At 41.0% G+C, this 27,688-nt stretch overlaps 2 protein-coding genes across 10 annotated transcripts; both read left to right on the top strand.

Annotated features, from left to right (window-relative positions):
• Nucleotides 1-2,308: 2,308 nt before the first annotated feature.
• LOC128606420 (uncharacterized) lies at nucleotides 2,309-15,125 on the top strand. Of its 5 annotated transcripts, XR_008385678.1 has the most exons (13): nucleotides 2,312-2,761; nucleotides 3,491-3,562; nucleotides 3,736-3,859; nucleotides 3,971-4,101; nucleotides 6,200-6,326; nucleotides 6,437-7,210; nucleotides 7,357-7,773; nucleotides 7,983-8,261; nucleotides 10,456-10,545; nucleotides 10,847-10,969; nucleotides 11,303-11,873; nucleotides 11,963-14,756; nucleotides 14,847-15,125. XR_008385678.1 is itself a non-coding variant. In XM_053622556.1 (8 exons), the coding sequence occupies exons 2-8, from the start codon at nucleotides 3,524-3,526 to the stop codon at nucleotides 8,186-8,188; spliced, it is 1,791 nt and encodes a 596-aa protein (XP_053478531.1). In that variant the 5' UTR covers nucleotides 2,309-2,761; nucleotides 3,491-3,523; the 3' UTR covers nucleotides 8,189-9,142. The 5 variants fall into 5 exon arrangements, 4 of the variants coding, with proteins under 4 accessions (XP_053478531.1, XP_053478523.1, XP_053478509.1 ...); XM_053622556.1 differs by lacking the exons at nucleotides 10,456-10,545; nucleotides 10,847-10,969; nucleotides 11,303-11,873; nucleotides 11,963-14,756; nucleotides 14,847-15,125 and having other exon boundaries at nucleotides 2,309-2,761; nucleotides 3,971-4,074; nucleotides 7,983-9,142; XM_053622548.1 differs by lacking the exons at nucleotides 10,456-10,545; nucleotides 10,847-10,969; nucleotides 11,303-11,873; nucleotides 11,963-14,756; nucleotides 14,847-15,125 and having other exon boundaries at nucleotides 2,310-2,761; nucleotides 6,200-6,320; nucleotides 7,983-9,142.
• A 4,431-nt stretch (nucleotides 15,126-19,556) lies between these two features.
• On the top strand, nucleotides 19,557-27,688 carry LOC128606388 (uncharacterized). Of its 5 annotated transcripts, none has more exons than XM_053622494.1 (13): nucleotides 19,559-19,610; nucleotides 20,312-20,384; nucleotides 20,503-20,543; nucleotides 20,780-20,876; nucleotides 21,329-21,452; nucleotides 21,564-21,667; nucleotides 22,824-22,950; nucleotides 23,064-23,167; nucleotides 23,757-23,883; nucleotides 23,997-24,782; nucleotides 24,932-25,360; nucleotides 25,592-25,815; nucleotides 25,923-27,688. In XM_053622494.1, the coding sequence occupies exons 2-12, from the start codon at nucleotides 20,346-20,348 to the stop codon at nucleotides 25,783-25,785; spliced, it is 2,172 nt and encodes a 723-aa protein (XP_053478469.1). In that variant the 5' UTR covers nucleotides 19,559-19,610; nucleotides 20,312-20,345; the 3' UTR covers nucleotides 25,786-25,815; nucleotides 25,923-27,688. The 5 variants fall into 5 exon arrangements, with proteins under 5 accessions (XP_053478478.1, XP_053478469.1, XP_053478460.1 ...); XM_053622485.1 differs by having other exon boundaries at nucleotides 25,592-25,820; XM_053622503.1 differs by lacking the exon at nucleotides 25,923-27,688 and having other exon boundaries at nucleotides 19,557-19,610; nucleotides 23,757-23,877; nucleotides 25,592-25,900.

Here is a 27,688-nt window from a genome sequence, read left to right as displayed (position 1 = left end):
ATATAAACTAAAATAAATGAATAAAATAAATTATATATATATATATATATATATATATATATATATATATATATATATATATATATACGTGTGTGTGTGTGTGTGTGTGTGTGTGTATTTATGTGTTATTTTTTATGGATGCACAAAAAGCACCGAATTAAACTACAGTCCTAAATTAATAATAAAAACTCACTTTCATTGCACCTTGTGGTTTCTGTTACTCGCTGCCTTTAGACATATTATTTTACTTGTGTTTACTTTTGATCATAGTGTTTTAATTAGACATTACAGATCTTACACACGCTCCCACTGTGTATCAGCGCATCTGCAACGCACGTGATCAGCAACGTGGCCTCGTTACTAATAAATCACTTCCGTTAAAATAAACAACAGAATTTACACTGCAAGCGCGCAAATACAGCATATAATGACAATAAACTTAAATTAAACAAAACCTTTTAAGCAGCTTGCACCAGTTTCCCCAAAGCCCTTACACACAGTGGACCATTTTGGATATAAATATAATTTTGTGCTCGTGCAGCACTGTTTGATCTCTGTGGTCTTTAATATAAAATGCTCCTCTGCCTTAGAGGACTTTCTTCCTCAGTCACGTGACGATTTCGCCTCCGTTTGATGGTGACTCAGGTCATGTTGGGAATAAAAGGTAACGCTGACATAAACAGTAAACTGAAGAAAGTTATTGTTATTGACTGGGTGTCTGCTAATGCTAGCGTGCGTGCGTATGACGTCATGCGCCATTGACTACGAAGCGGCTTAAACTTCCGATTAGTAAACAAAAAACGCTAGTGATATATTTAAGATGATATTACCTTTCTAAAATCCACACACTAGACAGTAGAGCACAGTGCATAGTGTAAGTGTATAGTACTTCATTTGGGACAAAACTTTAGTATTTACTCTCCGAAGCGTGTTTTTGGAACAGAAGTAACATAATGAGTAAATGCACCCCCTGCCGCACACAGACCAACTAATCCATTATGAGATTCGGTGACAACGATTTTCATAATCGATTATTATCGATTTTATCAATTAGTTGTTGCAGCTCTATCCACAACCTCTGCGACCTCTGCTCCTGCAAATCTTCACCACTGCCGCATTGTCTAGCTTAGCTATGCTATTTGTTGCACATTGGTCAAATTGAATAAACAACCCCACTCCTGATACCAAAAATGTGTGACCGTGGATTTAGATTTACCACCAGGAACACATTTAAAGGGTTCTTAGATTTAAATGTATTCAGTAATTAGTCTGATAAGTTATTTGACTATAGTGTTGCTAACAAGTTTAGCTGGCAAAAAAACAGCATTCATACTGGAATGAAAATTTACAAAGCTGATAATAAAACCCTTACTTTCTCCCTCAGTTCGCTCTTTTTGACATTTAACAACCGTATGTGAAATTCACAGTATCATATTGTTGCACCGTAGGACAGGGTATATTATCACCAGATGTGGCAATCACAATTTAAACTATGCAAAGACCAAAACATTTCTGTGAGTTACATCTGACAATATGGCAGTGGGCCTTTTTTTTTTTTTTTTTTTTTTTTTTTTAAAGAAAATTAAAAAGAAAACAAATGAATATATTCTTCATATTGCCCACTTACATCGTTTGAAAGAAATAAAAATAAAATAACACTCACAAAATTATGAGCTCCTGCACCGCATGCCAATCCCCAGGAGTTGAAACTCCCAACATTTTAGATGTACACTGTATAAAACCACAGAAAATTATAAACCACATAAGACACGCAGGAAACCATTTAAATTGAAGTGCATAACATCGTGAACTAGCAAAGGAAAAAATAAATAAATAAACAGCCTTGCACCAGATGGCGTAGCATCATACCATCGCAGACATTACACGCGATATAACTCTCTGAATATGATACTTTGTTGCCATAAACCAAGAAAACATACATCCAGAAGTGGTATTTAACCAAAATATTGTCATGAACGATTACATTTACCACTGGCTGACGTGAAATCTACCAAGCAAACCCAAGAGCGAGCTTCTCTCCCGCACTTCTCACAGCATCGTGTAGTGTGTGTGAGTGTGTGTGTGTGTGTGTGCGCGCGCGTGCCCAGCCTCTTCACTTGTACCTAACATCGCTACTTACTGACACCTCCAGCTTTTCTTGCCTTTATACTTATACGGAAATATTCATCTGAACATGAAATAGATTTCATACAATGCAAGGAAAGAAACAAAATAAGCAGATCATTTACCAATTGGCTTTCCATACTACAGTAGAAGCCATGTTTGTGCTGTAGTTTTGTGGAGAGGTTTCTCTGCCTGATTCAGATAGAGAAAGATCATCACGTTATAGAATAAAGTTAATAAGTGGAACCTGAACATTAATAGTAACTTTCACCGTTTGAGCATGGTCTGGACTTTAAGTTCACTTGGAAATCCTCTATAAGTCATTGGTCACGGTGGGAAATAAGATTAACCCATCAGGATCACGTTACGATCTATAATTACATCTTCATTTACACTCCGACTCCGTGTTGTTCATGATCAGGTGATTTGTAGGATTTAGAAATCCGTCTCCACATTTTGAGTGAGTTTTATGAACACGGTTACGTCCCTACACGCACCTCAGACAAGATTTTTCACTTTATTCGGTTTATTCTAATTCTGTAACCTTGACAACACTGTGACGTCATGGCTCAGCCAGCAATAAAACGTTCTACTCAGCTGAAGTGGTCTTTGGTTTCTACAGACAGATCACTGAGAGGTATGGCTCTACTAATATCTTCACTTTAACTAAGCTTCTTGTACACCTGTCTTTCTGTAATAATTTTTTTTTAAATTAAATCTCTCTTTTGATAAATTAGTCAAGTCTAATTTATTTATATACTGTATATATCTCAAATTTAAAAGACAGTGAGTGTCAACCAAAGTACTGTAAATCATCTTGGCTAAATGTAAAGAGTGACCTAAAAGACAAATAAAATGAGATAAAAAATTAAATTAATGTTAATGTAGGAGATTTATATAATGTAAAAACAAGAAATAAAAACATTGAAAGACAAAACCACAGATAAAAGACAGGACAAATGCAGAAGACCTGATACTACAGATCTCCAATTTTTTCCCCCGTTTCTCTTTATTAGTGTGCTTTTAACTGAGTGTACTGAGCCATGGCAGTGAAATCTGATCAGCAAATTATTAATTTTATTATATGGTAATGTCAGCTGTTTCACTCAATGGGAACATGGCTATCTTTTTAATTACTAAAGTTAATATTCCATGAGTTAGTGTGCGTCAGTAATAAAGCTGAACCAGTAAAGATATTTGTAGGAAAACAAGAACCTCTAAAAGAACGGTTAGATAACGATGCTCATTTACTTGTATAATTAACCAAAATTCAAACAAAATCTCTTACATGTCTTTAAATAGCAACTGAATTTGTTTAAGTCTGTTTATTTTGCTTTACATTGGTGTGATGTGATTCTACTCACAGATTTGTTTCTGCACGACAGAACGATTTTCAAAAATGAGGAGGAATCACAAAGAGACACCTCTGCATCAAGCTGTGAGGAAGTTTTTTTTAACCATCCATACACTTTTAGTATTTGAAATGCATGACTGCATAGCAATCAGTGTTAAAATATAATTTGTTCATGTTTTTCTTTATATTCTCTTGTATATTCTCTAGAGGCTGAGTTTTTTTGACAAGACTAAAATTTGTTCAATTTTTCATTTTAGGCACATGGAAAAAATAGCATGCACTCTATGGCAAAGCAGAACATCCGCTTAGTTGCCATTAACACAACTAGAAATACATTAGTCTATCCCGTAAAGATAATAGAATTTGAACGGGCAGGTGCTGGTAAGATATGAAATATTGTCTTATCAGAGCAAAATGACTTATAAACCAACCAATCTTAATATTCAAAGAGTACACACAAGGCTAATTGCACGTGTTGTGTGTAATTGAAAGGACCTCCAGCAAAGAGCCCTAGGAAACCAAAACTTCTTCCCAGAACGCCCAGAAAGGATCCGATTGGTCTTCCCCCATTCAGAGCACTGATGCACAAGGAAAAAGTAAGCAAAACATCTGGCAATCCTCAGGTAATTACTCTGTGTTCCTTTAAGTAAATGTATATGTATGTGATCAAATTTGATTAAATTATGAGTAGGACTTGTTTCCAGACTACGAGCTTTCAAATATGAGTGTGAAAATATGTACACAGAAAATGTATTTGAAACAGGATATATTTTAGAATATGTCAATTCATCATTATTGTATGAATATATATATATAAATGGCACCTGTGAACCACGCCGCCAGCCAATATTATCTGAAGGGAAGACGCAATTCACAGGCCTGCCCTGGTATGACAAAGCTACGCAATGTCTTGTTCCCTTCTCAGGGAACAGGGTTACATGCGTAACCCAGATGTTCCCTTTCAAAGGGAACTTCAACGTTGCGTTTAGCATAACACTATGGGAACGAGAATACCCACTCTGTCATACCGAGGGTACGGCCTGTTCAAAAAGACCCAAGCCCGAGGGTCACTGCAAGACACTCGAGCCCGGGGTGGAATGAATATCCAGGCTGTAATAACAAATGAATGTGTGGCGTAGACCAACCTGCAGCAGCACATACATCCTGTAAGGATACCTCCTTCGAGGAGGCGAACGCCCTAGTGGAATGAGCCCTTATGCCCAGAGACGTGGCAAGACTGCGCACCTCGTAATCCATAGAGATTGCTTCCACTATCCAATTAGAGATGTGCTGCTTTGACACAGCATCACCTCTACTGTCGCCACCAAAGCAGACCAGCAGCTGCTCCGACTTACACCACTGGCCGGAGCAGTGGACGTAAGTACAGAGAGCCCTTACCGGACACAGCAGGTGCATCCTCTGTTGTTCCAGTGTGAGGAACGGAGGAGGGCAGAAAGACTGCAACACCAAAGGGTGGGCAGCCGATGTAGGCACTTTAGGAATATAATCCGGCTTAGGATACAGTAAGGCCTTGGCTAATCCAGTGGCAAAGTCAAGGCAGGAAGGGGCAACAGAGAGAGCTTGTAGATCTCCCACTCGCTTGAGAGATGTCAGGGCCAGCAGAAGAGCTACCTTTAGAGTCAGAAGTTTCTCAGAGGCTGACTCTAACGGCTCAAATGGGGCCCCTGACAGACCTTCTAAGACCACAGAAAAGTCCCAGGAAGGTATGTGCGGCCTGCAGATGGACCTCAGCTGCCTGACACCACGCATGAACGTCGAAGTTAGAGGATGTTGCCCCACAGAGGCTCCATCAACAGGGGCATGGCTGGCCGAAACGGCGGCCACGTAAACCCTGATTGTAGAAAGAGCCAACCCTGCTGAGAAACGTTCTTGTAAGAACTCCAGGACTGTAGCTATTGCACAGTTCACTGGGTCTAGCTGACGTTCCTCACACCACAAGACAAAAAGTTGAGTGCATACAATTTCCTTGTGGATGGTGCTCTAGCGTTTAACATGGTCTCTACAACCTCAGTTGTGAAACCGGAATATATGAGCTGGTGTCCCTCAGGGGCCAGACCCACAGTTTCCATAGTCCTGGCCGAGGGTGATACAGTAGATCCCTGTGGATGGGAATCTCCCAAGGAGTACCGTTGAGCAGGGAAATTATCTCCGAGAAAAATATTCGAGCCGGCCAATAAGGTGCTACTAGCAGCAGACGTAGATGGTCTTGGCGAACTCTCGCTAGAACTTGTGGGAGCAGAGCGATTGGGGGGAAAGCAACGTCGAAGTTCCCTTTGATAGGGAACGGCACATCCGATCTTAGCCACTGTGTGAAACTGATCATTAATTTTCATCATCAATAGTTTAAAGTAGATTCAGTGAAAATATGCAAAGGAGATTAATATAATTTAATGAATTTATAATGAATTTATACTGGGTATAATCTTTGATTATCTACATTATCCTAAGCTATTTCTTTGCTTTGTGAATTTAAAAAACGTTGCCTGACATCAGGGGTCATTTAAAGTGAGGATTTAATAGTGATTGCAGACATCAGTTTTCAGACATCAGATATGACTATAGACTTAAACTTTTTCTTTATAGGAGAGAGCCAAAAATATTGGAATTTTAGTAATTTTACAAATGGTAATAGATTTGTAGATTCTCTACAGGCTGATTTTTTTTTGACAAGGCTAAAATTTGTTCAATTTTTCATTTCAGGTACATTGGGAAAAAGGCATGTGCACTATGACAAAGCAGAACATCTGCTCACCTATCATTAACACAACCAGAAAGAAATCAATCTACCCCATAAAGATCATAGATGTATTTGAACAAACAGGTGCTGGTAAGATATTAAATATTACCTTTCATCATAGCAAAATGACTTATAAACCAACCAATGTTAATGTTCAAAGAGTACACACAAATCTAATTGCATGTATGTGTAATTGAAAGGACCTGCAGCAAAGAGCCCTGGGAAATCAAAACTTCTTCCAAGAAAGGATCCAATTGGGCTTCCCCCATTCAGAGCACCAGTGCGTGGGGAAAAGTTAAGCAAAACATCCAGAAATCCTCAGGCACTTACAGGTCCTACAGAGGTAAAGAGTAAGCCTCTTGAGGCTACAATTGAGGTAGATCCTCAATTAAGAACCAAAATTACTGATGCTGTCCTGGATTGCATAATCTCTACATCATTCAAGAATCAGTTCATTCAGCGCATTGTGGGTGAGATTGATGATATACTAGCAAAAGCCGCATCCCAGGTCCACGAGAAACAGCATGCCATGAGTTTCGGTACAGCAGGAGATAAGACAAACATCTCCCGGGAACAACAATCGAGCAACAATGTTTTCAGGCCTGGCTTCAGTGATGGTGTGGCATCTGTGCTTGGTTATGCACTGATAGAAGTTAGAGAAGATGTAAAAAAAACTTTTAGAAGCCAGTCACACAAATTTCAGACAATCTCACCCACGGCATGCGATTCTGTAACAGGAATAGTGGACAATGTCTTTGAAAGCATGCTTGATTCCTTGATTCCTCAACTGAAACCAGATGTTTGCATTGAAAGGGATCCTAGCATGACTGATTCTCTTTATAGTCATGAGTTTGATACAGTGTTTGATAGGATCCTTCGCAGCACTGACTCAGATTTCAACCAGAGTCCAGTCCATGAACCAAGAGGAAGTGATCATGAGTCTAGCGTCACAACTCAGGACATTGAGACATTAGGTAAATGAATCTTATGCCATATATTCATAGTGAGAAGATTTTTTTAAATTAATGACATTACTTATAGAAAGCATTACACTACCATAGTGCTGAATGCAAATCACATTAGTCAGAGCTAAAATCAAAAAAAATTGCCCAAATTGCAGACATTGTGAAAGAGAGAGCTGACTCCCCAAGAAGATCTACCAAAGTCCTGTTCTCCACAGTATTTGACCAGTCTTCTGGACTGGAAGTTAAGGCCAAAGATGAGGTTGAAGATTCTGGAAGCATGAGCCACCTTGATGACCCTCAGACTTCAAGAGTCAAATCTGACTCAGATTCAGATACAAGCGTTCTTGAGGTCACTGCTACTTCTGCAACAGAACATGTTGACCACATGTCAAGATCTGATGAAGTAGCAGAAGAAGGACTTGTGGCTAAATCAGATGTTGAGCTTGAGCAAATCATGGCTGCTCCTTCTGAGGAAAACACTCCTTCTGACAAAACTTCCCAAAGCCTTGAGCTGATTGGACACCAGGAATGTGCTAGCCTTGTCCCTTCACCACCTTCTAGTGTTAAGCCAGGTAAGGGAATCTTCTTAGGATACATAGCTAAGATTTTACATTTTTATAACCTTTTAAACATCATAAATTAGTCAATCAGAAATATTTTGTGTTGCTATACCTCTGTTATATTTATGTTGAAATTATTTTGAGGTATTAAATCATGGCAAAATAATCAACCATCCATTGATTCTCTTTTCACACTGTTCTCTCTTGTATCCAAATTGTAGCCTCCCCAAGAGGATCTGCCAGGAGAAGGGTACGTCCTATAAAAGCCAACTCTTTGCCAAACATATTCTCTGATGAAGAAGATGGCATCTTTGACCAGTGTCACCAAAAGGTAGAGAGTGATGGCAAGCATAGACTTTCTCTGCCTGGAATGGAAATGGGTTCTTCTGGAAGCAGAAGTCGCCTTGATGAGCCTCAGTTCATCTGAATCTTCCGACGTTGAAGAAGCTGCAGCAAAATCAGCTGGATACAAAACAGTACAATGTTGAAATTATTTTAAGGTGTTAAATCATGGCAAATAATCAACCATCCATTCATTACGTTTTTACACTGTTCTTTCGTGTACCCAAATTGTAGCCTCCCCAAGAGGATTGTCATGGGAAATAATCTTTCCAGCCTAACAAAAAACAGAGAGAGGGTTTGTAGATGTCAAAAAGTAATTAAACTTTATTGAAACTGTGGCATTCCCAATTGGAGGGAAACATTTATCCTAATTTAGTAAATCCAACTACACCACCCTGGGGAAGAACCAGCTAAATACTCCCAAATAAAGGCACACAGATAAGTTTGACCAATCGGGGCAAAGAACTTGAGAGTCAGACGTGGGTATGAATACAAAAAAATTATGTTTTATAATGACACTTAAGCATCATTAAAACTTAACATACAAATATGAAATCGCTCTCCCATGAAGCACAATAAGGATTTTAAAACTAAGCACTTCTCCAGGCCCAGGCTTGGCAGGAATAAGACAGGCCAGCTACAGCTCGGGAGGTCATCCAAACCCACCTCAAGTCACAGGAAAATCATCAAACACTGCCTACACCATAAGGAAGTTGTGTTGGCACACTGAGCATGCTGTGAATCACACACCACTGAATAAATGCACCTAGCCTCCCCTGTCCCACACCAAGACTCACTGGCTCCTGGAGAGAAAGAAAACACCGGTTAACCCAAAATTACACAAAAACACTAAACAAATATTACAGACACTGTGGTGTGGTGGCTATAACACCCAGGCCCACTGACGCCACCACAGAAATTAGAGGCTGTTAACAGCACCTAAGCAGAACCAGAATTATGTTAAAGAGTACAAATGGAAAATATAGCCACTATAGCATGGAGACAATAAGGCATAACATACACACCATCAATAGTAAGGTGGTTGAGTGGAAAAACAAACCAGAAAGAACAGGTTTGAAGCTGGAAAACACTAATTTACCAATTAGTGTCTCATACTACATGTGGTTGCAGAACATAAGCTAAACATACATCCAAAACTGAACAGAGAAAAACAAAATAAAAATTACACCAGCAACAAAGTAAAGCTGATATGCAGCACAGCGGAGGAAAGTCACGTAAACAGACAGCCAAGCGTGCTGCTAAGCTACACAGCAAAAGCAAAGTCCGTAAGTGAACCAGCCAGTGAACATAAGCAAAGCAGTTAAGCAAGACAATAAATAAAGCAAAACAATAATTAAAACTATAAATGGAGAGGTGTACTTACCACTGGATTGAACAAACACCAGACGCGAAGTTGTATGATTACTCACAGGTCCCGCAGCTCAATATACATATACATATCATTCAGCCGCCGGCTAATGTTGTCATCACTGAACACGATCTCCAGCACGATCTCCGCCGCCAAATCGCCACAATGCATGTGCCACCAGCGCCACTCTAAGACTATAAATAAACAAATTAGCCTTGAGATGTTCACCTCATTACACCGTGAGCAAAGCCTCAGCGTACCTGCACGGAAATTGGAACCCGAAATACCAGGGAGTGAGGAATTCCGAATCACCAAGACACATGTGCGACTACTAAAATAAGGTTCCTTAAATAATCGGGTAGCTCCCACCTTATTGATCTGCCGAAGCCATACCCCGAGCAGAGCCGATACGATGGTTAAATCACTTATCCTGACACAAAACAATAAAGTGAGACAGTCTGCAGAAAGTCTAAATTATGCAAACACACACAGCCCTTTTTATACCTTTCTCCACAGCGAACTCATCTTAGGCAGGATTTTACCTTTTCTCATTAAAAACAGACCAATCTTCTTCGCCACAATTAATTATTCATATCTATATGTTATCTGAAATTTGTGGAGCATGCGCAGTTAGTTGTTTTACCTGAAAAGGTTTTATGAGGACAAGGTTTCTTTTTTTTTAAAGAAACCTGTTTCAATCAGACAGAGTCTTTGTTTTTTGTTTCTCTCTGACCAACACGCCCTTCTTATGTCTCAATGAGCTTCAATCTGTTTCTGTCTGCCATCCTAGCTGATATCCACCTCCCGTCCTGAGCCCTTTCATATAAAATGCAATTATTTCAATACAATAAGTTCAATGCATTATATTTCACAATGGCTAACAAGGCTAATTACAATGAATGTAAGCTGCTGAACAGAAATTATATGCTTTAATTAAAAAAAAAAAAAACAGTTGTGGTTGCTTATTCCACTTGTAATTTCAGGTGTAATTTGCAGTTGTAGTTTTTCATGAAGAAGTCAGCCAGCAACAGTCAGGAGGAGACTGTGGATAGTGGAGGTGGGATATGAACAGGGTAAGAGACAAACACTAAGCTTGCCTTACTGAAACTTCAACAACTTTTTGTACGTCAGCAATGTTAAACTAAAATAATTGAAATAATATTTTTTGAGACGTGTTGCTGCCATCAAATTGAAAAATACCTATTTTTTCCCTTAAAATTGTACATTTCCTCAGTTTAAACATGTGATATGTGTTCTACGTTCTACTGTGAATAAAATATGGGTTTACGAGATTTGCAAATCAGTGCATTCTGTTTTTATTTACAGTTTACCCATCTTCTATATGTTGATTCTTACAGTTGTTTTTTTTTTTAGCTGGAAACCCCCACAGATGCCTTGTCCTTCAGCAGAGGGAAGGTTTGAAATTATGACCCTGTGCCATGCATGGGGTTTATTCATGTAAAAACTCAGGTTGCTGGTTCTGCCATCCTTATGGAGGTCTGCAAATAGAGTCTCTGAATTTTCTACCAGTCTCTTGTTTTTGTAAACTTTTCGGTAGAGCTGAACCCTCATAGAGCAACTGTTCAGTTGAAGATTCAGTTCAGTAAAGACTTAGTGGTGGAAAGTAAACATAAAAATAATTAATTGAGTAAGAGTAATAAAGTATATGATGAGAAGACTACTCAACTTACTAGTTACTTTGGATCTGAATCTGATTAAAATCAAGGAAAATCCTAAATTTCACACTCTGTGTGTGTGTGTGTGTGTGTGTGTGTGTGTGTGTGTGTGTGTGTGTGTGTGTTGACACTATCGCTTCTTTCCCCTATGCAGGATGCTAAAAACATGAGGGGTTGTTGTGTCAGACCACTGCAGCGCATTGCTAGGCTCAAGAACAATTTATTCAAACAATTTACAAACAATTCATTCAATCATCTACATATTTGTCCTGGTCAGAGTCACGGTAGTCTCACAAGTCAGACTTTTAGCTAAACCATTAAGTGGCATGTTTTCAAGAGGTGGGAGAAAACTGGAGAACCTGTAGGAAACCCACAGAGGCCCAAGAGGAACCGTGAAACTGCAAAAGTGACCACAATCCAGCATTGAACCTACAACCCTTGGAACATGATGTAATAACTGTGGCGACAGGCCGGTGGCCGGCACACAGGAAACAAAGATCACTCCTCCCACGACTGCTGCGGTGGCGCTGAAGAGACAGCGCCGCTTCAGCACCACCAAGGTTTTGGACTGCCAGAGAGCACTTGGCGGCAGGGCGGGGCTGCCAACACACCCATGGCTCGTGAATGGTGCACCGCACAGAAATAATTCCACCATCCAGCGGGCAAGGGGAGGATATAAAAGGGCGGTATTCCACTCACAACGAGAGAAGAGGATCTCCGAGCATGTGCGCAAGTAGCTGGCGTGTGTTAGGCGATATTTTGCGACACGTGCATGTCCGCTAACCGCTGCTGTGTGTTTTTTCTGTTTTTCCAGACGAAGTTGACGCGAGTGAAGGCTCCGCCCCCCGGTTGTAACAGAAGACAGCTGAGACCCTCACCGCCAGATCGCACTTCAACACACACACACACCCACACTCCCCTCACTGTTCGTCTCAAATAAAGATCCCTCCACGAATAACCCTAAAACGGCCTCCTGTGTGTCTGTGCTCATCCCACCGTGGGCTCAATTCCACCACATCGACCCGACTGCCAGCATGCTGCCGACACTCCAGACCCGCCGAAACCAGTCCAGCGAAGGGAGGAGGCCCCAGCCCGGCCGGCCTACATGGCCCGGGGCAAGAAGAACGCCCCGGCCGAAGGTAAGTCACACACACCCCCTAACCCACTCTCCTCTGTATTTCAACAGGTGAGCCAGCAGGGGAACTTCGGCTGGGAGCAGAAGGAGGACGACCGCCTGAAGCATTGCTGGGCCCAGGTGCGGCAGATTGACGGGGTCGACCAAAGCCCAGAACACAGGCTACATACCTCCTACTTTCTAGCCCGGGGAGGCCTGCTATACCACTGAATCCAGTGCAGACGGGAAAACGTGGACCTCCTAGTAGTCCCCAGGACCCGAACCCAAACACTGTTACACCTGGCCCATACCCATCCGCTCGGGGGCCACCTGGGGGCCCGAAACACCGGAGAAAAACTGAAGGACTGCTTCACCTGGCCGGGGATGGACGCAGAGGTCCGGGCCTTTTGTCAGCATTGCCTTCAGTGTCAGCACACCGCCCCAGGAAGCCCCCGCCGGCGCCCCTGATCCCTCTGCCCATCATCAGTGTCCCCTTCGAAAGGATCAGCATGGACCTCATAGGGCTGCTCCCCAAGTCCGCCCAGGGTTACAAGTATATACTCGTCATCGTGGACTACGCGACCCGGTACCCCGAGGCAGTACCACTAGGCAAAGCCACCTCCCGCAACATCGTCAGAGAACTGGTACTCCTGTTCAGTTGTGTGGGGATCCCAAAGGACATTCTGACTGACCAAGGTACGCCTTTTGTGTCCAAGTTAATGTCTGATCTGTGTCGGCTGTTACAGGTGAAACATCTCAAACGTCTGTCTACCACCCGCAAACTGATGGACTGGTCGAGAGATTCAACCAGACGCTAAAACAGATGTTACGCCAGGTGGTAGATGAGGAAGGAAGGAACTGAGACCTCCTCCTTCCCTATGTGCTCTTCGCCGTCCAAGAGTGCCCCCAGTCATCCACGGGTTTCACACCATTCGAGCTCCTCTTCGGACAGCGACCTCGAGGACTGCTGGACGTGGCTCACGAAGTGTGGGAGGAACAACCGTCCCCATTCCGCTCGGTCATTGACTACGTGCAGGAGATGCAAGAGAAGATTGACCGGGTAACCCCGATAGTTCGGGAGCACATGCGAGCCGCCCAGGAGGCACAGAAAAGGGTGTACAACCATCCCACGCAGCCTCAGGAGTTCTAACCGGGCGATCGGGTGCTCCTACTAGTACCCAGTAGCTCCTGCAAGTTCCTGGCCCAGTGGCAAGGCCCGTACACAGTCCTCAAGCGAAAAGGCCCCGTAAACTACCGCCTGCGGCAGCCCGGTAAGCAAGCAGAGGAAAAACTCTACCACTTGAATCTGCTGAAGAAGCGGGTAGAACAGCGGCGCCAGTAGTATCAGCGTACGCGGCTCTGGACACAGATCATGGCAAGGGTACCTTGGTAGAATTGGGGGAAGATCTTACCCCCACACAGAGACAGGAGCTAACAGAGTTGGTGGACCAATTTTCTGATGTGTTCTCTACCTCCCCAGAAATGACGCAGCTGGTCCACCACGAGATCAAGACCCGTCCAGGAGTAGTGGTGAGACAGCGGCCCTACCGTGTCCCAGAGGCCTGGCACAAGGCTATCGAGGAAGAAGTTGGCCGAATGCTGCGGGACCACATCATAGAGGAGTCCAACAGCCCCTGGTCCAGCCCCATCGTCGTCGTGCCAAAGCTGGATGGAAGTATGCGACTTTGTAACGACTTCCGGACGCTGAACCAGGTCTCTGAGTTCGATAGCTATCCCCTCCCCCAAGTGGACGACCTCGTGGAGCGACTGGGGAGAGCCCGGTTCATAAGTACCCTGGACCTAACGAAAGGCTACTGGCAAGTCGGACGCGAGATCGAAGACGGCCTTCAGCACAGCCACCGGTCACTGGCAGTACCGGGTTCTCCCCTTCAGGCTACATGGGGCGCCCACTACGTTCCAGCAGCTGATGGACATTGTCCTGCGACCCCACCGTATGTTCACGGCCGCCTACCTAGATGACGTAGTCATCCACTCCTCCACTTGGTTGGACCACTTTTTCCACCTGGGGGAGGTTCTGAAGGAGCTCCGGAAGGCCGGGCTGACAGCCAACCCCAAGAAATGCCACCTAGGGCTGACCAACGCACAGTACCTGGGCTACCGTATTGGCCGGGGTATGCTGAAGCCACAAACGAAGAAAGTCGAGGCAGTGAAGGACTACCCCCGACCCACATCCTCTCATTGCAGGATTTCTCTTTCCAGGTCCAGCACCGGGTGGGGACCCACCATGGGAATGTAGATGGCCTCTCACAACAGGATACACTGTGGGCCCGACACACAACGGCAGTGGGCTCGGAGCTGAGGGGGGGGTACTGTGGCGACAGGCCAGTGGCTGGCACACAGGAAACAAAGATCGCTCCTCCCGCGACTGGTGAATGGTGCACCGCACGGAGAGAATTCCACCATCCAGCGGGCGAGGGGAGGATATAAAAGGGTGGTATTCCACTCACAACGAGAGAAGAGGATCTCCGAGCATGTGCGCAAGTAGCTGGCGTGTGTTAGGTGATATTTTGCGACACGTGCATGTCTGCTAACTGCTGCTGTGTGTTTTTTCTGTTTTTTCCAGATGAAGTCGACGCGAGTGAAGGCTCCGCCCCCCGGTTGTAACCAAAGACAGCTGAGACCCTCACCACCAGGTCGCACTTCAACACACACACACGCGCACGCGCACCCGCACTCCCCTCACTGTTCGTCTCAAATAAAGATCCCTCCACGAATAACCCTAAAACGGCCTCCTGTGTGTCTGTGCTCATCCCACCGTGGGCTCAATTCCACCACATCGACCAGATGGACTCGAGACGAGTGAAGGCTCACACACACACACGCACTTCCCTCATTGTTTGTCTCAAATAAAGATCTCTCCACGAATAATCCTAAAACGGCCTCCTGTGTGTCTGTGCTCATCCCACCGCGGGCTCAATTCCCTACATAACACTACCCACTATGCCAACTTACCACTGGAGCAAGCCAAAGTTTAACTAGCTTTCCATATGGATTAATTAAGTAAGCAATGTTTACCTAATTTACTGATACATAGAAGTCTTTAAGCAAAGAAATGTGAAAGTACAAATAAGTAAAAATATGTACAAATACTAAATAGTAAGTATGCAAAATAAGTATGCTTTAAAAAAAAGGTTGTACACAAACTAAGTGTAGACACAAAGTTTATATGCATATGTAAAAAATAAGTATGCATACTAGAATTTTAGAGGTGGGAGAAAACTGAAGAACCTGTAGGAAATCCACACAGGCCCAGGAGAACCATGAAAACACTACAGAAGTGACAACAGTTCAACAGTGACCCCACAACCCTTGGAACATGAAGTATTAACACTGCCCATTATGCCAACTTACCACTGCAGTCATTCATCAAACCTTAGGTTTTGACTATTCCTTATATGTCAGTTTGAGCATCTGAATTGTGCTGAAACTGTCACGTTTTGTAGGTGGAGACGGAAGCAAGTGCAGGTAGGCAGATATAATAACAATCCAAAGGGGTAAGGCAAAATCTGTGGTCGATAAACAGGCAGGGGTCGGGCGATCAGGCAAACAGACAAAGCTAGGCAAGGCAGAGAATCGAGGTCGAGAATGAAAACAATGGTCAAAAGTCACTTTGGCAAAACACGAGAATAAGGTTTGGATAACGGCAGAGAACAAGTCAAATGAAAGTTTACTTCGCAAAGACTGAGAGTTCATAAAGTCCTTAAATACTGCGATTGTGCAGTGTATGAGATTGGTTGCAGGTGTGTGTAGTTAGTACTCCGGCAAAGGCGAGCGTAAGCGTTTGTGGGAAGTGTAGTTCTCAGCGGCCATGTTTGTAGTTAGTGATGCCTCCTGGGAAATGGAGTTGCTGGTTGGCTGTGATATGACAGAGCCCCCAGCCCCACTGGACATTCAGGGCGTAGTGCATGAAAGTCTCTACATAGTTGTGGGTCCAAGATGTCTTGCGCTGGCACCCAGCACTGTTCCTCTGGCCCATATCCCTCCCATTCGATCAAGTACTCAAGCTTACCCCTCCTGCACCGCGATGTTAGGATGTTCTTTATGAGGTAGGCAGGTTGACTGTCGATCTCTAGTGGGACAGGAGGGACATCGAGGGGCACATCCGTGGCTAGAGGTCCAGGGATGACAGGCTTGAGTCGTGAAACGTGGAAAGATGGTGCTATGCGGCTGTGACACGTTCCCTTGTGGAAAGCCAGACTTTATCACCTGGCTGGTACTGCGGGTGCTCAGCCTTATGCTTGTAGGTGTATGAGGTCTGCCCAAGATGCTGGTGTGTACTTGCCCAAACCTCTTCGCTCCTCTGGAACCATTGGTCAACTGCCAGTGATTCGGTGGGGTTGGCATTCCATGGGAACAGCGGAAGCTGGTAGCCTACAACACACTGGAATGGTGTGAGGCCTGTGGCTGAGTGACGTAGAGAATTTTGGGCATATTCGGCCCAGGGAAGGAATCTGCACCAGTCCTCAGGCTTGGATGCACAGAATGTCTGGAAGAACCATCCAATCTCCTGGTTAGCTCGTTCCACTTGACCATTGGCTTGTGGGTGGTAGCCAGAGGTGAGACTGACATTGGTCTCCATCTTCTCCATGAAACTAGACCATACCCTTGACGTGAACTGTGGTCCCCGATCACTAACTATCTTCTCTGGGATTCCGAATTACCTGAACACGTGCTGAAAGAGCAATTCAGCTGTCGTGAAGGCTGTTGGGAGGGCATATAGTGGAATGAGGCATAGTGACTTGGAAAATCAGTCCACGGCCACTAGGATAGTTGTGTTGCCTTGGGATTCTGGTAGGTCTGTGATGAAGTCAATAGACAGGTGGGACCAGGGACGTTCAGGTATGGGTAGGGGATTGAGCTTGCCGGCCGATAGTGTCTGTGGAACCTTACATTGGGCACACGTCGAGTAGGAAGACACTACGCGGTGCACATCCCTTACTAGGTTAGGCCACCAGTACTTTGCCGCAACAGATGGTAAGTGCGGTGTGCGCCCTGCCATCCAGAGAGTGATCAAAGACTTGCCGGAAATGCCCTGTCAACTGTTCCAAGGACGAGATGGAACCGCCTCCTTGTTCCCATACAGCCGTAGGCCAGAGGAGAGCCCTACCGGTTAAAAGCTGCAGAAAGTGGGTGATTTTCCGTGTCTCCGGCATGTTTATTTGGTAGTTTTAAAATGATTAGACAGATCCGTTAGAACATTGTACACGGAGTGTGTGACTGTAATAAAAAAAAAATATAAATAAATAAATAAATAAATAAATAAATTAGGCCTATTTTCATTTAGGTGAAAAGTACATGTACATGTTGAGCTCATATTATCTATTTTATGGATTAGAGATTTATAGATTTGGGGGATTTTCTCCAAACATGAAGGACAAAAACTAGTCATACTGAACAATCTGTAAGTGGTACAGTAAGTCAACTGTCTGATCTTGCACTGCTTATTTAATTAAACACAATGATTTGTCAAAAAGAACCACAAATTATTATGATCTTTAACTACTATTTAAAAAAAAAAAAAACATCTTACAGAAATAAGTGACTCAGTGAAATATCAGTCAGGTTTTCCATTTAAATGAACTTATTAATAGTTTATTATTCATTTATAACAGGATAATCAAATATATTGCCTAACCAACTGCTTATATTTAGCACCTCTCCTTGCCCCACCTTTACTATCAGTTTTGTGTTTGCTACAGATAATTCATGTGGGGTGGGGAATTCATTTGGGGTATGGGGCCACAGTGGCTAAATTATCACCTTAGGCAGGCCAAGTAAAATCAAAACAGTTAAAATTGAACTTGACACTTATTTATCACCCAAAATGGAATTCTGAGGTAAATATTCATATAACATCCATGATCGGCAGGATTAGGCCAACACACAACATGAAGGATAAAACTGACACAAGACCAGACCTATCATTTCACCACATCACACATAATGGCTTTCACATTACATCATTAATTAGCATCATTAATCTCTTGACTATGAGTAAAAACTGACTGTTGCTTTTTAAGTGCTGCAACCAACTCATTTACCGTGTCTGTCCATGCCTGGCCAAAATATTGTACTTCTTCACATGATTTGTATCGTAATGCTGTCGAATATAAAATACTTTGAGGACCGCCACTTGCTGGGAGCAAATTAAACCAATTGTTTTTTACATTTTTTCCCCAGAAGTAATATTCTTGCTGTCCATTTTTCTTGGAATATACGGCATTCAAAATCCACCTTCCGAGATATTTTTCACATATCCACGTTTTCAGTTTGGAAATATCTGAAGATTACAATTTATCTATATATAAGGACGCAAGGACTATAAGCCTATAAGGACTCAGACAAGAGGACCTCTAGTGGATATATAAAAGTAACTGCATCTGTGTGTGGATAATTCCTTACATTTCCATTAGGTTACTGCTTTACATTTAGAAATTAGAAATGACTGCTTTACAATTAGAAATGTAACCACACCCACTCATCCAAACCAGTAATTAACCCGTATGTTTAATTTACTCCTAATAATGATTTAATGCTGATTTGGGCTGAAATCCTGTTTCTTCTGCTACAAACAGAAAACGAGAAAACAAGACATTTTTCCGTTTATGTAAGTTTAAATTTAATGCAAGAAACAAACGGTTAAAATGTATACTGACTTTTTACTCAGTAAGTGAACTTGACTTGATTTGAATCAATGCATTATGGCAAAGAGTGTTTATATTTGGTCCTTTTGGCTTTCCATACTATAAAAGAAGCCATGCTTGTGCTGTCAGACACGTTTAGCCCATTTCACGGGCTGGGTGTAATCACCGAGTCGCAGGATTAATATCTGGCCACGTTATGAACAGGGAGGTAACTAAATGAATGAAAGTTACATGCGTAACTTTGTGGAGAGGTTTCTCTGCCTGATTCAGATAGAGAAAGATCATCACGTTATAGAATAAAGTTAATAAGTGGAACCTGAACATTAATAGTAACTTTCACCGTTTGAGCATGGTCTGGACTTTAAGTTCACTTGGAAATCCTCTATAAGTTATTGGTCATGGTGGGAAATAAGATTAACCCATCAGGATCACGTTACGATCTATAATTACATCATCATTTACACTCCGACTCCGTGCTGTTCATGATCAGGTGATTTGTAGGATTTAAAAATCCGTCTCCAGATTTTGAGTGAGTTTTATGAACACGGTTTCGTCCCAGCACGCACCTCACCGCATTCTAATTCTGTGACGTTGACATAACTGTGACGTCATGGCTCAGCCAGCAATAAAACATTCTGCTCAGCTGAAGTGGTCTTTAGTTTCTACAGACAGATCACTGAGAGGTATGGCTCTACTAATATCTTCACTTTAACTAAGCTTCTTGTACACCTGTCTTTCTGTAATAATGCACAAAAAAATAATAATAAAAAAATTAATCTATCTTTTGATAAATTTGTCAAGTCAAATTTATTTATATACTGTATATATATCTCAGATTTAATAGACAATGAGTGTCAACCAAAGTACTGTACATCATCTTGGCTAAATCTAAAGTGAGAAAAAAAAAGAGAAAATTAAAATAATGTAAAAACAAGAAATAAAAACATTGAAAGACAAAACCACAGATAAAAGACAGGACAAATGCAGAAGACCTGATACTACAGATCTCCAATTTTTCCCCCCCGTCTCTTTTTATTGGTATGCTTTTAACTGAGTGTACTGAGCCATGGCAGTGAAATCTGATCAGCAAAATATTAATTTTATTATATGGTAATGTCAGCTGTTTCACTCAATGGGAACATGGCTATCTTTTTAATTACTAAAGATAATATTCCATGAGTTCCATCAGTAATAAAGCTGAACCAGTAAAGATATCTGTAGGAAAACAAGAACCTGTAAAAGAAAGGTTAGATAACGATGCTCATTTACTTGTATGATTAACCGAAATTCAAACAAAATCTCATACATGTCTTTAAATAGCAACTGAATTTGTTTAAGTCCGTTTATTTTGCTTTACATCGGTGTGATGTGATTCTACTCACAGATTTTATTTCAGCATGATGGAATGATTTTCAAAAATGAGGAGGAATCACAAAGAGACACCTCAGCACCAAGCTGTGAGGAAGTTTTTTTTAACCATCCATACACTTTTAGTATTTGAAATGCATGACTGCATAGCAATCAGTGTTTAAAATATAATTTGTTCATGTTTTTCTTTGTTTTGTTTATTTACAGATGCTGGAATTAAGGAGTAGTAAAATGGACATATTGTCCAGGTACAGTCATTACACCTTTTCACACACAGGACAATTAGTATGATGAGTGTGTTTCATTTCTAAGAGAAAGTTGAGTCTGAGAAGCAGAGAATGCCAGCGTAGAGTTATTAAACTCTTTGGCCTTTTGATAGGAAACGATCTGAGAACAGAAGTGAAATGTTTAAAAAGTAAAATGGGTGGAAAGACTTTTATCAGAAGTGTGTTTTAATTTAACGGAATGTGTTTGTTTCTTAAAGAAAAAGAGAAGAAGCAGCAATGACGATCGCTCCAGAATCGAGTAACGGGCCTACAAACCAAGATTTGCAGGAAACTGCACGACCTGAGGAAGTTCTGGTAAACAGATAATTAAAGGATTTTATTAGTTGACGCTTGTTATATATTATTAGGTATATTTAGATTTTTTAAATATGTTTATTTTTTTCGTGTATGCCACAGTATTTGATAAGGTAATAGTCTTGTAGGGTTTCTGTGAGAACACTGAAGCATCTTGGATAGAGCAAAGTGAGATGGACATGATTTGGAAATGGAAATGTAATAATTTATTAAGATCTTGTGTAGAAATAATGGGTCATTTTCAGAGTTCAGTAAATGTGTAGTGAGGATTTAATACACTAATTGCAGATGTCGGTATTCAGACGTCAGATGTAACTACATACTTTTTTCTTTACAGGAGAGAGCCAAGAATATTGGTATTTTAGTAATTTCACAAATTGTCATAGATTTGTATATTCTCTACAGACTGAGTTTTTTGACAAGGCTAAAATTTGTTGAATTTTTCATTTTAGGCACATGGGAAAAATAGCATGCGCACTATGGCAAAGCAGAACATCCAGTTACCTGTCACTAACACAACCAGAAATACATTAGTCTTCCCCGTAAAGAGCATAGAATTTGAACGGGCAGGTGCTGGTAAGATATGAAATATTGTCTTATCAGAGCAAAATGACTTATAAACCAACCAATCTTAATGTTCAAAGAGTACACACAAGTCTAATTGCATGTGTTGTGTGTAATTGAAAGGGCCTCCAGCAAAGAGCCCTGGGAAACCAAAACTTCTTCCTAGAAGGCCCAGAAAGGATCCGATTGGTCTTCCCCCTTTCAGAGCACTGATGCACAAGGAAACGGTAAGTGAAACATCTGGCAATCCTCAGTTACTTACTCTGTGTTCCTTTAAGTAAATGTGCATATATGTGATCAAATTTTATTAAATTATGAGTAGGACTTGTTTCCAGACTACAAGCTTTCAAATATAGATGTAAAAATTACGTACACAGAAAATGTATTTGAAACATATTTTAGAATATGTTAATTCATCATTATTTTACACGAAAAACAACACTTCAGATCTTAGCCACTGTATGAAACAGATCATTAAATTTTATCATCAATAGTTTAACTCCTTTTACCATAGACCAAAAAAAAATGGAATTTCTGTCTGTTTTAGGGGGTGTCTGTGTTCAGCGTTGATTTTTTTTATTTTTATGTCACACTACACACTATGTTACACTAGTGGTTAATGGCTCATATGAAAACACAAAGCTTTAAGAATTTGCAGGGGGTTTTTTTACCTACTTTACTAGATTTAAATATTATCATTTTATATGGACAGTTGCATACAGTTTTAACTATCAAAAAAGCTTTAGCTGTGCTGTTCGATTTAAATTTGTAGAAATTATTATTGTGGAAAGCTGTGAATTGTTTGCCCAGCAGGGGGCTCACACTTGTCCTGTTGTGATACATTATACTCTACATACAGAAACATAACAGAGTCCTGATTAATCTTATAACAGACTTGTGGTGATAAATGAATTCATTTGTTTACACTGATTGAAAATTTCTGATAAGTCAATTTCCATTCCGCTGGTAGAATGGAATGCCAGTGTACTGCTAGAAAGGGCTAAAGTAGATTAAGTGAAAATATGCAAAAGAGATTAATATAATTTAATGCATTTATATTGGATTTATACAGAATTTATAATGGATATAATATTTGATTAGTTACATTATCCTAAACTATTTCTTTGCTTTGTGAATTTTAGAAACGTTGCCTGAGATCAGGGGTCATTTACAGAGTTAAGTGTGTAGTGAGGATTTAATATAGTGATTGCAGACGTCAGTATTCAGAAGTCAGATATAACTATAGACTTAAAGTTTTTCTTTATAGCAGAGAGCCAAAAATATAGGAATTTTATTAACTTTACAAATGGTAATAGATTTGTATATTCTCTACAGGCTGAGGTTTTTTGACAAGGCTAAAATTAGTTAAATTGCTAATTTCAGGCACATTGGGAAAATAGCATGTGCACTACAGCAAAGCAGACCGTCCGCTTACCTGTCATTAACACAACCAGAAAGAAATCAATCGACCCCATGAAGATCATAGAAATGTTTGAACGAGCAGGTGCTGGTAAGATATGAAATATTAACTTTCATCAGAGCAAAATGACTTATAAACCAATCAATCTTAATGTTCAAAGAGTACACACAAGGCTAATTGCTTGTGTTGTGTGTAATTGAAAGGGCCTCCAGCAAAGAGCCCTGGGAAACCAAAACTTCTTCCCAGAACGCCCAGAATGGATCCGATTGGTCTTCCCCCATTCAGAGCACTGATGCACAAGGAAAAGGTAAGCGAAACATCTGGCAATCCTCAGTTACTTACTCTGGGTTCCTTTAAGTAAATGTGTATGTATGTGATCAAATTTTATTAAATTATGAGTAGGACTTGTTTCCAGACTACGAGCTTTCAAATATAGAAGCAAAAATACGTACACAGAAAATGTATTTGAAATGGCACTTCAGATCTTAGCCACTGTGTGAAACAGATCATTAATTTTTATCATCAATAGTTTAAAGTAGATTCAGTGAAAATATGCTAAAGAGATTAATATAATTTAATGAATTTATAATGGATATAATCTTTGATTATCTACATTATCCTAACCTATTTTTTTGCTTTGTGAATTTAAGAAACGTTGCCTGACATCAGGGGCCATTTACAGAGTTCAGTTAAGTGTGTAGTGAGGATTTAATATAGTGATTGCAGACGTCAGTATTCAGATGTCAGATATAACTATAGACTTAAACTTTTTCTTTATAGGAGAGAGCCAAAAATATTGGAATTTTAGTAATTTTACAAATGGTAATATATTTGTATATTCTCTACAGGCTGAGGTTTTTTGACAAGGCTAAAATTTGTTAAATTGTTCATTTCAGGCACATGGGGAAAATAGCATGTGCACTACAGCAAAGCAGAACATCTGCTCACCTGTCATTAACACAACCAGAAGGAAATCAATCGACCCCATAAAGACCATAGAAGTATTTGAACAAGCAGGTGCTGGTAAGATATGAAATATTACCTTTCGTCATAGCAAAATGATTTATAAACCAACCAATCTTAATGTTCAAAGAGTACACACAAATCTAATTGCATGTGTTGTGCGTAATTGAAAGGACCTGCAGCAAAGAGCCCTGGGAAACCACAACTTCTTCCTAGAAGGCCCAGGATGGATCCGATTGGCCTTCCCCTATTCAGGGCACTGATGCGCAGGGAAATGTTAAGCAAAACATCCAGCAATCCTCAGGAACTTACAGGTACTACAGAGGTAAAGAGTAAGTCTCTTGAGGCTACAGTTGAGGTAGAACCTCAATTAAGAACCAACATTACTGATGCTGTCCTGGATTGCATAACCTCTACATCGTTCAAGAATCAGTTCATTCAGCGCATTGTGGGTGAGTTTGATGATATACTAGCAAAAGCCGTGTCCCAGGTTCATGAGCAACAGCATGCTGTGAGATTCGATACAGCAGGAGGTAAGATAAACAACATCTCCTGGGAACAACAATCAAGCAACAATGTTTTCAGGCCTGGCTTCAGTGATGGTGTGGCATCTGTGCTTGGTTATGCACTGATAGAAGTTAGAGAAGATGTGAAAAAAACTTTTAGAAGCCAGTCACAAAAATTTCAGACAGCCTCACCAACGGCATGCGATTCTGTAACAGAAATAGTGGACAGTGTCTTTGAAAGCATGCTTGATTCCTTGATTCCTCAACTGAAACCAGATGTTTGCACTGAAAGGGATCCTAGCAAGATTGATTCTCTTTATAGTCATGAGTCTGATACAGTGTTTGATAGTATGCTTCCCAGCACTGACTCAGATTTCAACCAGAGTCCAGTCCATGAGCCAAGAGGAAGTGCTGATGAGTCTAGAGTCACAGCTCAGGACATTGAGACATTAGGTAAATGAATCTTCTTATGTTACATAGCCATATATTCATAGTGAGATAATATTTTTTAAATGAATGATGTATTATTACTTATAGAAACCATGTGCTGAATGCAAATCACATTAATCACAGCTCAAATAAAATATTTGCCAAAATTGCAGACACTGTGAAAGAGAGAGCTGACTCCCCAAGAAGATCTACCAAAGTCCCGTTCTGCACAGTATTTGACCAGTCTTCTGGACCTGAAATTAAGGCCAAAGATGAGGTTGAGGGCATCTTGGCTGATTCTGGAAGCATGAGCCACCTTGATGTACCTCTGACTTCAAGAGTCAAATCTGACTCCGATTCGGATACAAGCGTTCTTGAGCTCACTGCTACTTCTGCAACAGAACATGTTGACCACATGTCAAGATCTGATGAAGTAGCAGAAGAAGGACTTGTGGCTAAATCAGATGTTGAGCTTGAGCAAATCATGGCTGCTCCTTCTGAGGAAAACTCTCCTTCTGACATTACTTCCCAAAGCCTTGAGCTGATTGGACACCAGGAATGTGCTAGCCCTGTCCCTTCACCACCTTCTAGTGATCAGCCAGGTAAGGGAATCTTTATAGGATACATAGCTAAGATTTTACATTTTTATAACCTTTTAAACATCATTAATTCGTCAGTTAGAAATATATTGTGTTGCTATACCTCTTTTATATTTATGTTGAAATTATTTTGAGGTATTAAATCATGGCAAATAATCAACCATCCATTGATTATCTTTTCACACTGTTCTCTCTTGTATCCATATTGTAACCATATTGTAACCTCCCCAAGAGGATCTGCCAGGAGAGGGGCACGTCCTATAAAACTCAACTCTTTTCCAAACATATTCTCTGATGAAGAAGATGGCATCTTTGACCAGTCTCACCAAAAGGTAGAAAGTGATGGCAAGCGTAGACTTTCTCTGCCTGGCAAGGAAATGCGTTCTTCTGGAAGCAGAAGCGGCCTTGATGAGTCGCAGTTCATCTGAACCTTCCGACGTTGAAGAAGCTACAGCAAAGTCAAGTTAATTAAATTAATTAATTAAATCATTGCAAGTAAATGAATATATGAAACATATATGAAAAATATATTTTTACACTGTTCTTTCTTGTATCCAAATTGTAGCCTCCCCAAGAGGATTGTCATGGGAAATAATCTTTCCAGCCTAACAAAAAACAGAGAGAGGCTTTGTAGATGTCAAAAAGTAATTAAACTTTATTGAAACTGTGGCATTCCCAAATGGAAGGAAACGTTTATCCAAATTTAGTAAATCCAACTACGCCACCCTGGGGAATAACCAGGGAAATACTCTCAAATAAAGGCACACGGATAAGTTTGACCAATCGGGGCAAAGAACTTGAGAGTGAGACATGAGTATGAATATAAAAATTACGTTTTATTATGACATTTAAGCATCATTAAAACTTAACATACGAATATAAAATTGCTTTCTCATGAAGCACAATAAGGATTTTAAAACTAAGCACTTCTCCAGGCCCAGGCTTGGCAGGAACAAGACAGGCCAGCTACAGCTCGGGAGGTCATCCAAACCCACCTCAAGTCACACCAAAATCAGTAAACACTGCCTACACCATAATGAAGTTCTTGTGTTGGCTCATTAAACACGCGGTGAAGCACACACCACTGAATAAATGCAGCTAGCCTCCCCTGTCCCACTGACTCACTGGCTACTGGAGAGAACAAAATCACCAGTTAACCCAAAATTACATAAACAATAAACAAATAAAAACAAATATTACAGACACCATGATGTGGTGGCTATAACAACCAGGCCCACTGATACCACCACAGAAATTAGAGGCAGTTAACAGCACCTAAGCAGAACCAGAATTATGATAAAGGGTACAAATGGAAAATATAGCCACTATAGCATGGAGACAATAAGGCATAGCATACACCCCCTCAATAGTAAGGTGGTTGTGTGGAAAAACAAACCAGAAAGAACAGGTTTGAGGCTGGAAAACACTAATTTACCAATTAGTGTCTCATACTACATGTGGTTGCAGAACATAAGCTACACATACATCCAAAACTAAAGTTAACAAAAATAGCAACAAAACAGACACGAGTACAACGAATAATAATAGAAAAAGAAAAAACAACACAAACAGAGAAAAACAAAATAAAAATTACACCAGCAACAAAGTAAAGCTGATATGCAGCACAGCGGCGGAAAGGCACGTACCCTGACAGCCCAAGCGTGCAACACAGCAAAAGCAAAGCCTGTAAGTGAACCAGCCCAGCAAAATGCCCATAAGCAAAGCAGTTAAGCAAAACTATACAGCGAAGCAAAGCAATAAATAAAGCAAACAACTAAGTAAAGCAAAACAACATATAAAACAATAAAGAAAACAACGATAAAGAAAAAAATAAGTAGAACAATAAAGAGAATGATGGTAAAGCAAAACAAATCAGGAAAACGATCAAGCAAAACAGCAGTGGCATCACATGTAGCGTCTTCTGCTAGGGATTTGTCTTAGAGAAGATTTAAATGCTCAACTCCCCACTCTTACCTTAACACAAAGATTGGAGTGTCAAACTAAATCTACCAAGTCCCAATGTGAAAAAGGGAGAGGTATGCTTAACATTTGGTTGAACAAACACCAGACGCGAAGTTGTATGATTACTCACAGGTACCACGGCTCAATATACATATACATATACACATACATATACATATATAGCCACCGGCTAATGTTGCGATCACTGAATGCGATCTCCAGCACGATCTCCGCCACCAACTCGCCACAATGCACGTGCCACCAGCACCGCTCTAAGACTATAAATAAACAGATTAGCCTTGAGATGTTCACCTCATTACACCGTGAGCAAAGCCTCAGTGTACCTGCACGGAAATTGGAACCGGAAAT

Source organism: Ictalurus furcatus, chromosome 1, assembly GCF_023375685.1.
Source record: "Ictalurus furcatus strain D&B chromosome 1, Billie_1.0, whole genome shotgun sequence".
In the NCBI taxonomy this organism is placed as follows: Eukaryota; Metazoa; Chordata; class Actinopteri; order Siluriformes; family Ictaluridae; genus Ictalurus; species Ictalurus furcatus.
The sequence above is the reverse complement of the archived record's forward strand: the minus strand, read 5'-3'. Positions and strand labels throughout refer to the sequence as shown.

Bases quoted from the DNA above. Each gene is read 5' to 3' on its own strand.
- LOC128606420 (XM_053622534.1), top strand. From the start codon at position 3,524: ATGAGGAGGAATCACAAAGAGACACCTCTGCATCAAGCT. The intron at 7,211-7,356 runs GTAAATGAATCT...CCCAAATTGCAG, and splicing joins TCAGGACATTGAGACATTAG to ACATTGTGAAAGAGAGAGCT. The intron at 7,774-7,982 runs GTAAGGGAATCT...TCCAAATTGTAG, and splicing joins ACCTTCTAGTGTTAAGCCAG to CCTCCCCAAGAGGATCTGCC.
- LOC128606388 (XM_053622494.1), top strand. From the start codon at position 20,346: ATGAGGAGGAATCACAAAGAGACACCTCAGCACCAAGCT. The intron at 24,783-24,931 runs GTAAATGAATCT...CCAAAATTGCAG, and splicing joins TCAGGACATTGAGACATTAG to ACACTGTGAAAGAGAGAGCT. The intron at 25,361-25,591 runs GTAAGGGAATCT...CCTCCCCAAGAG, and splicing joins ACCTTCTAGTGATCAGCCAG to GATCTGCCAGGAGAGGGGCA.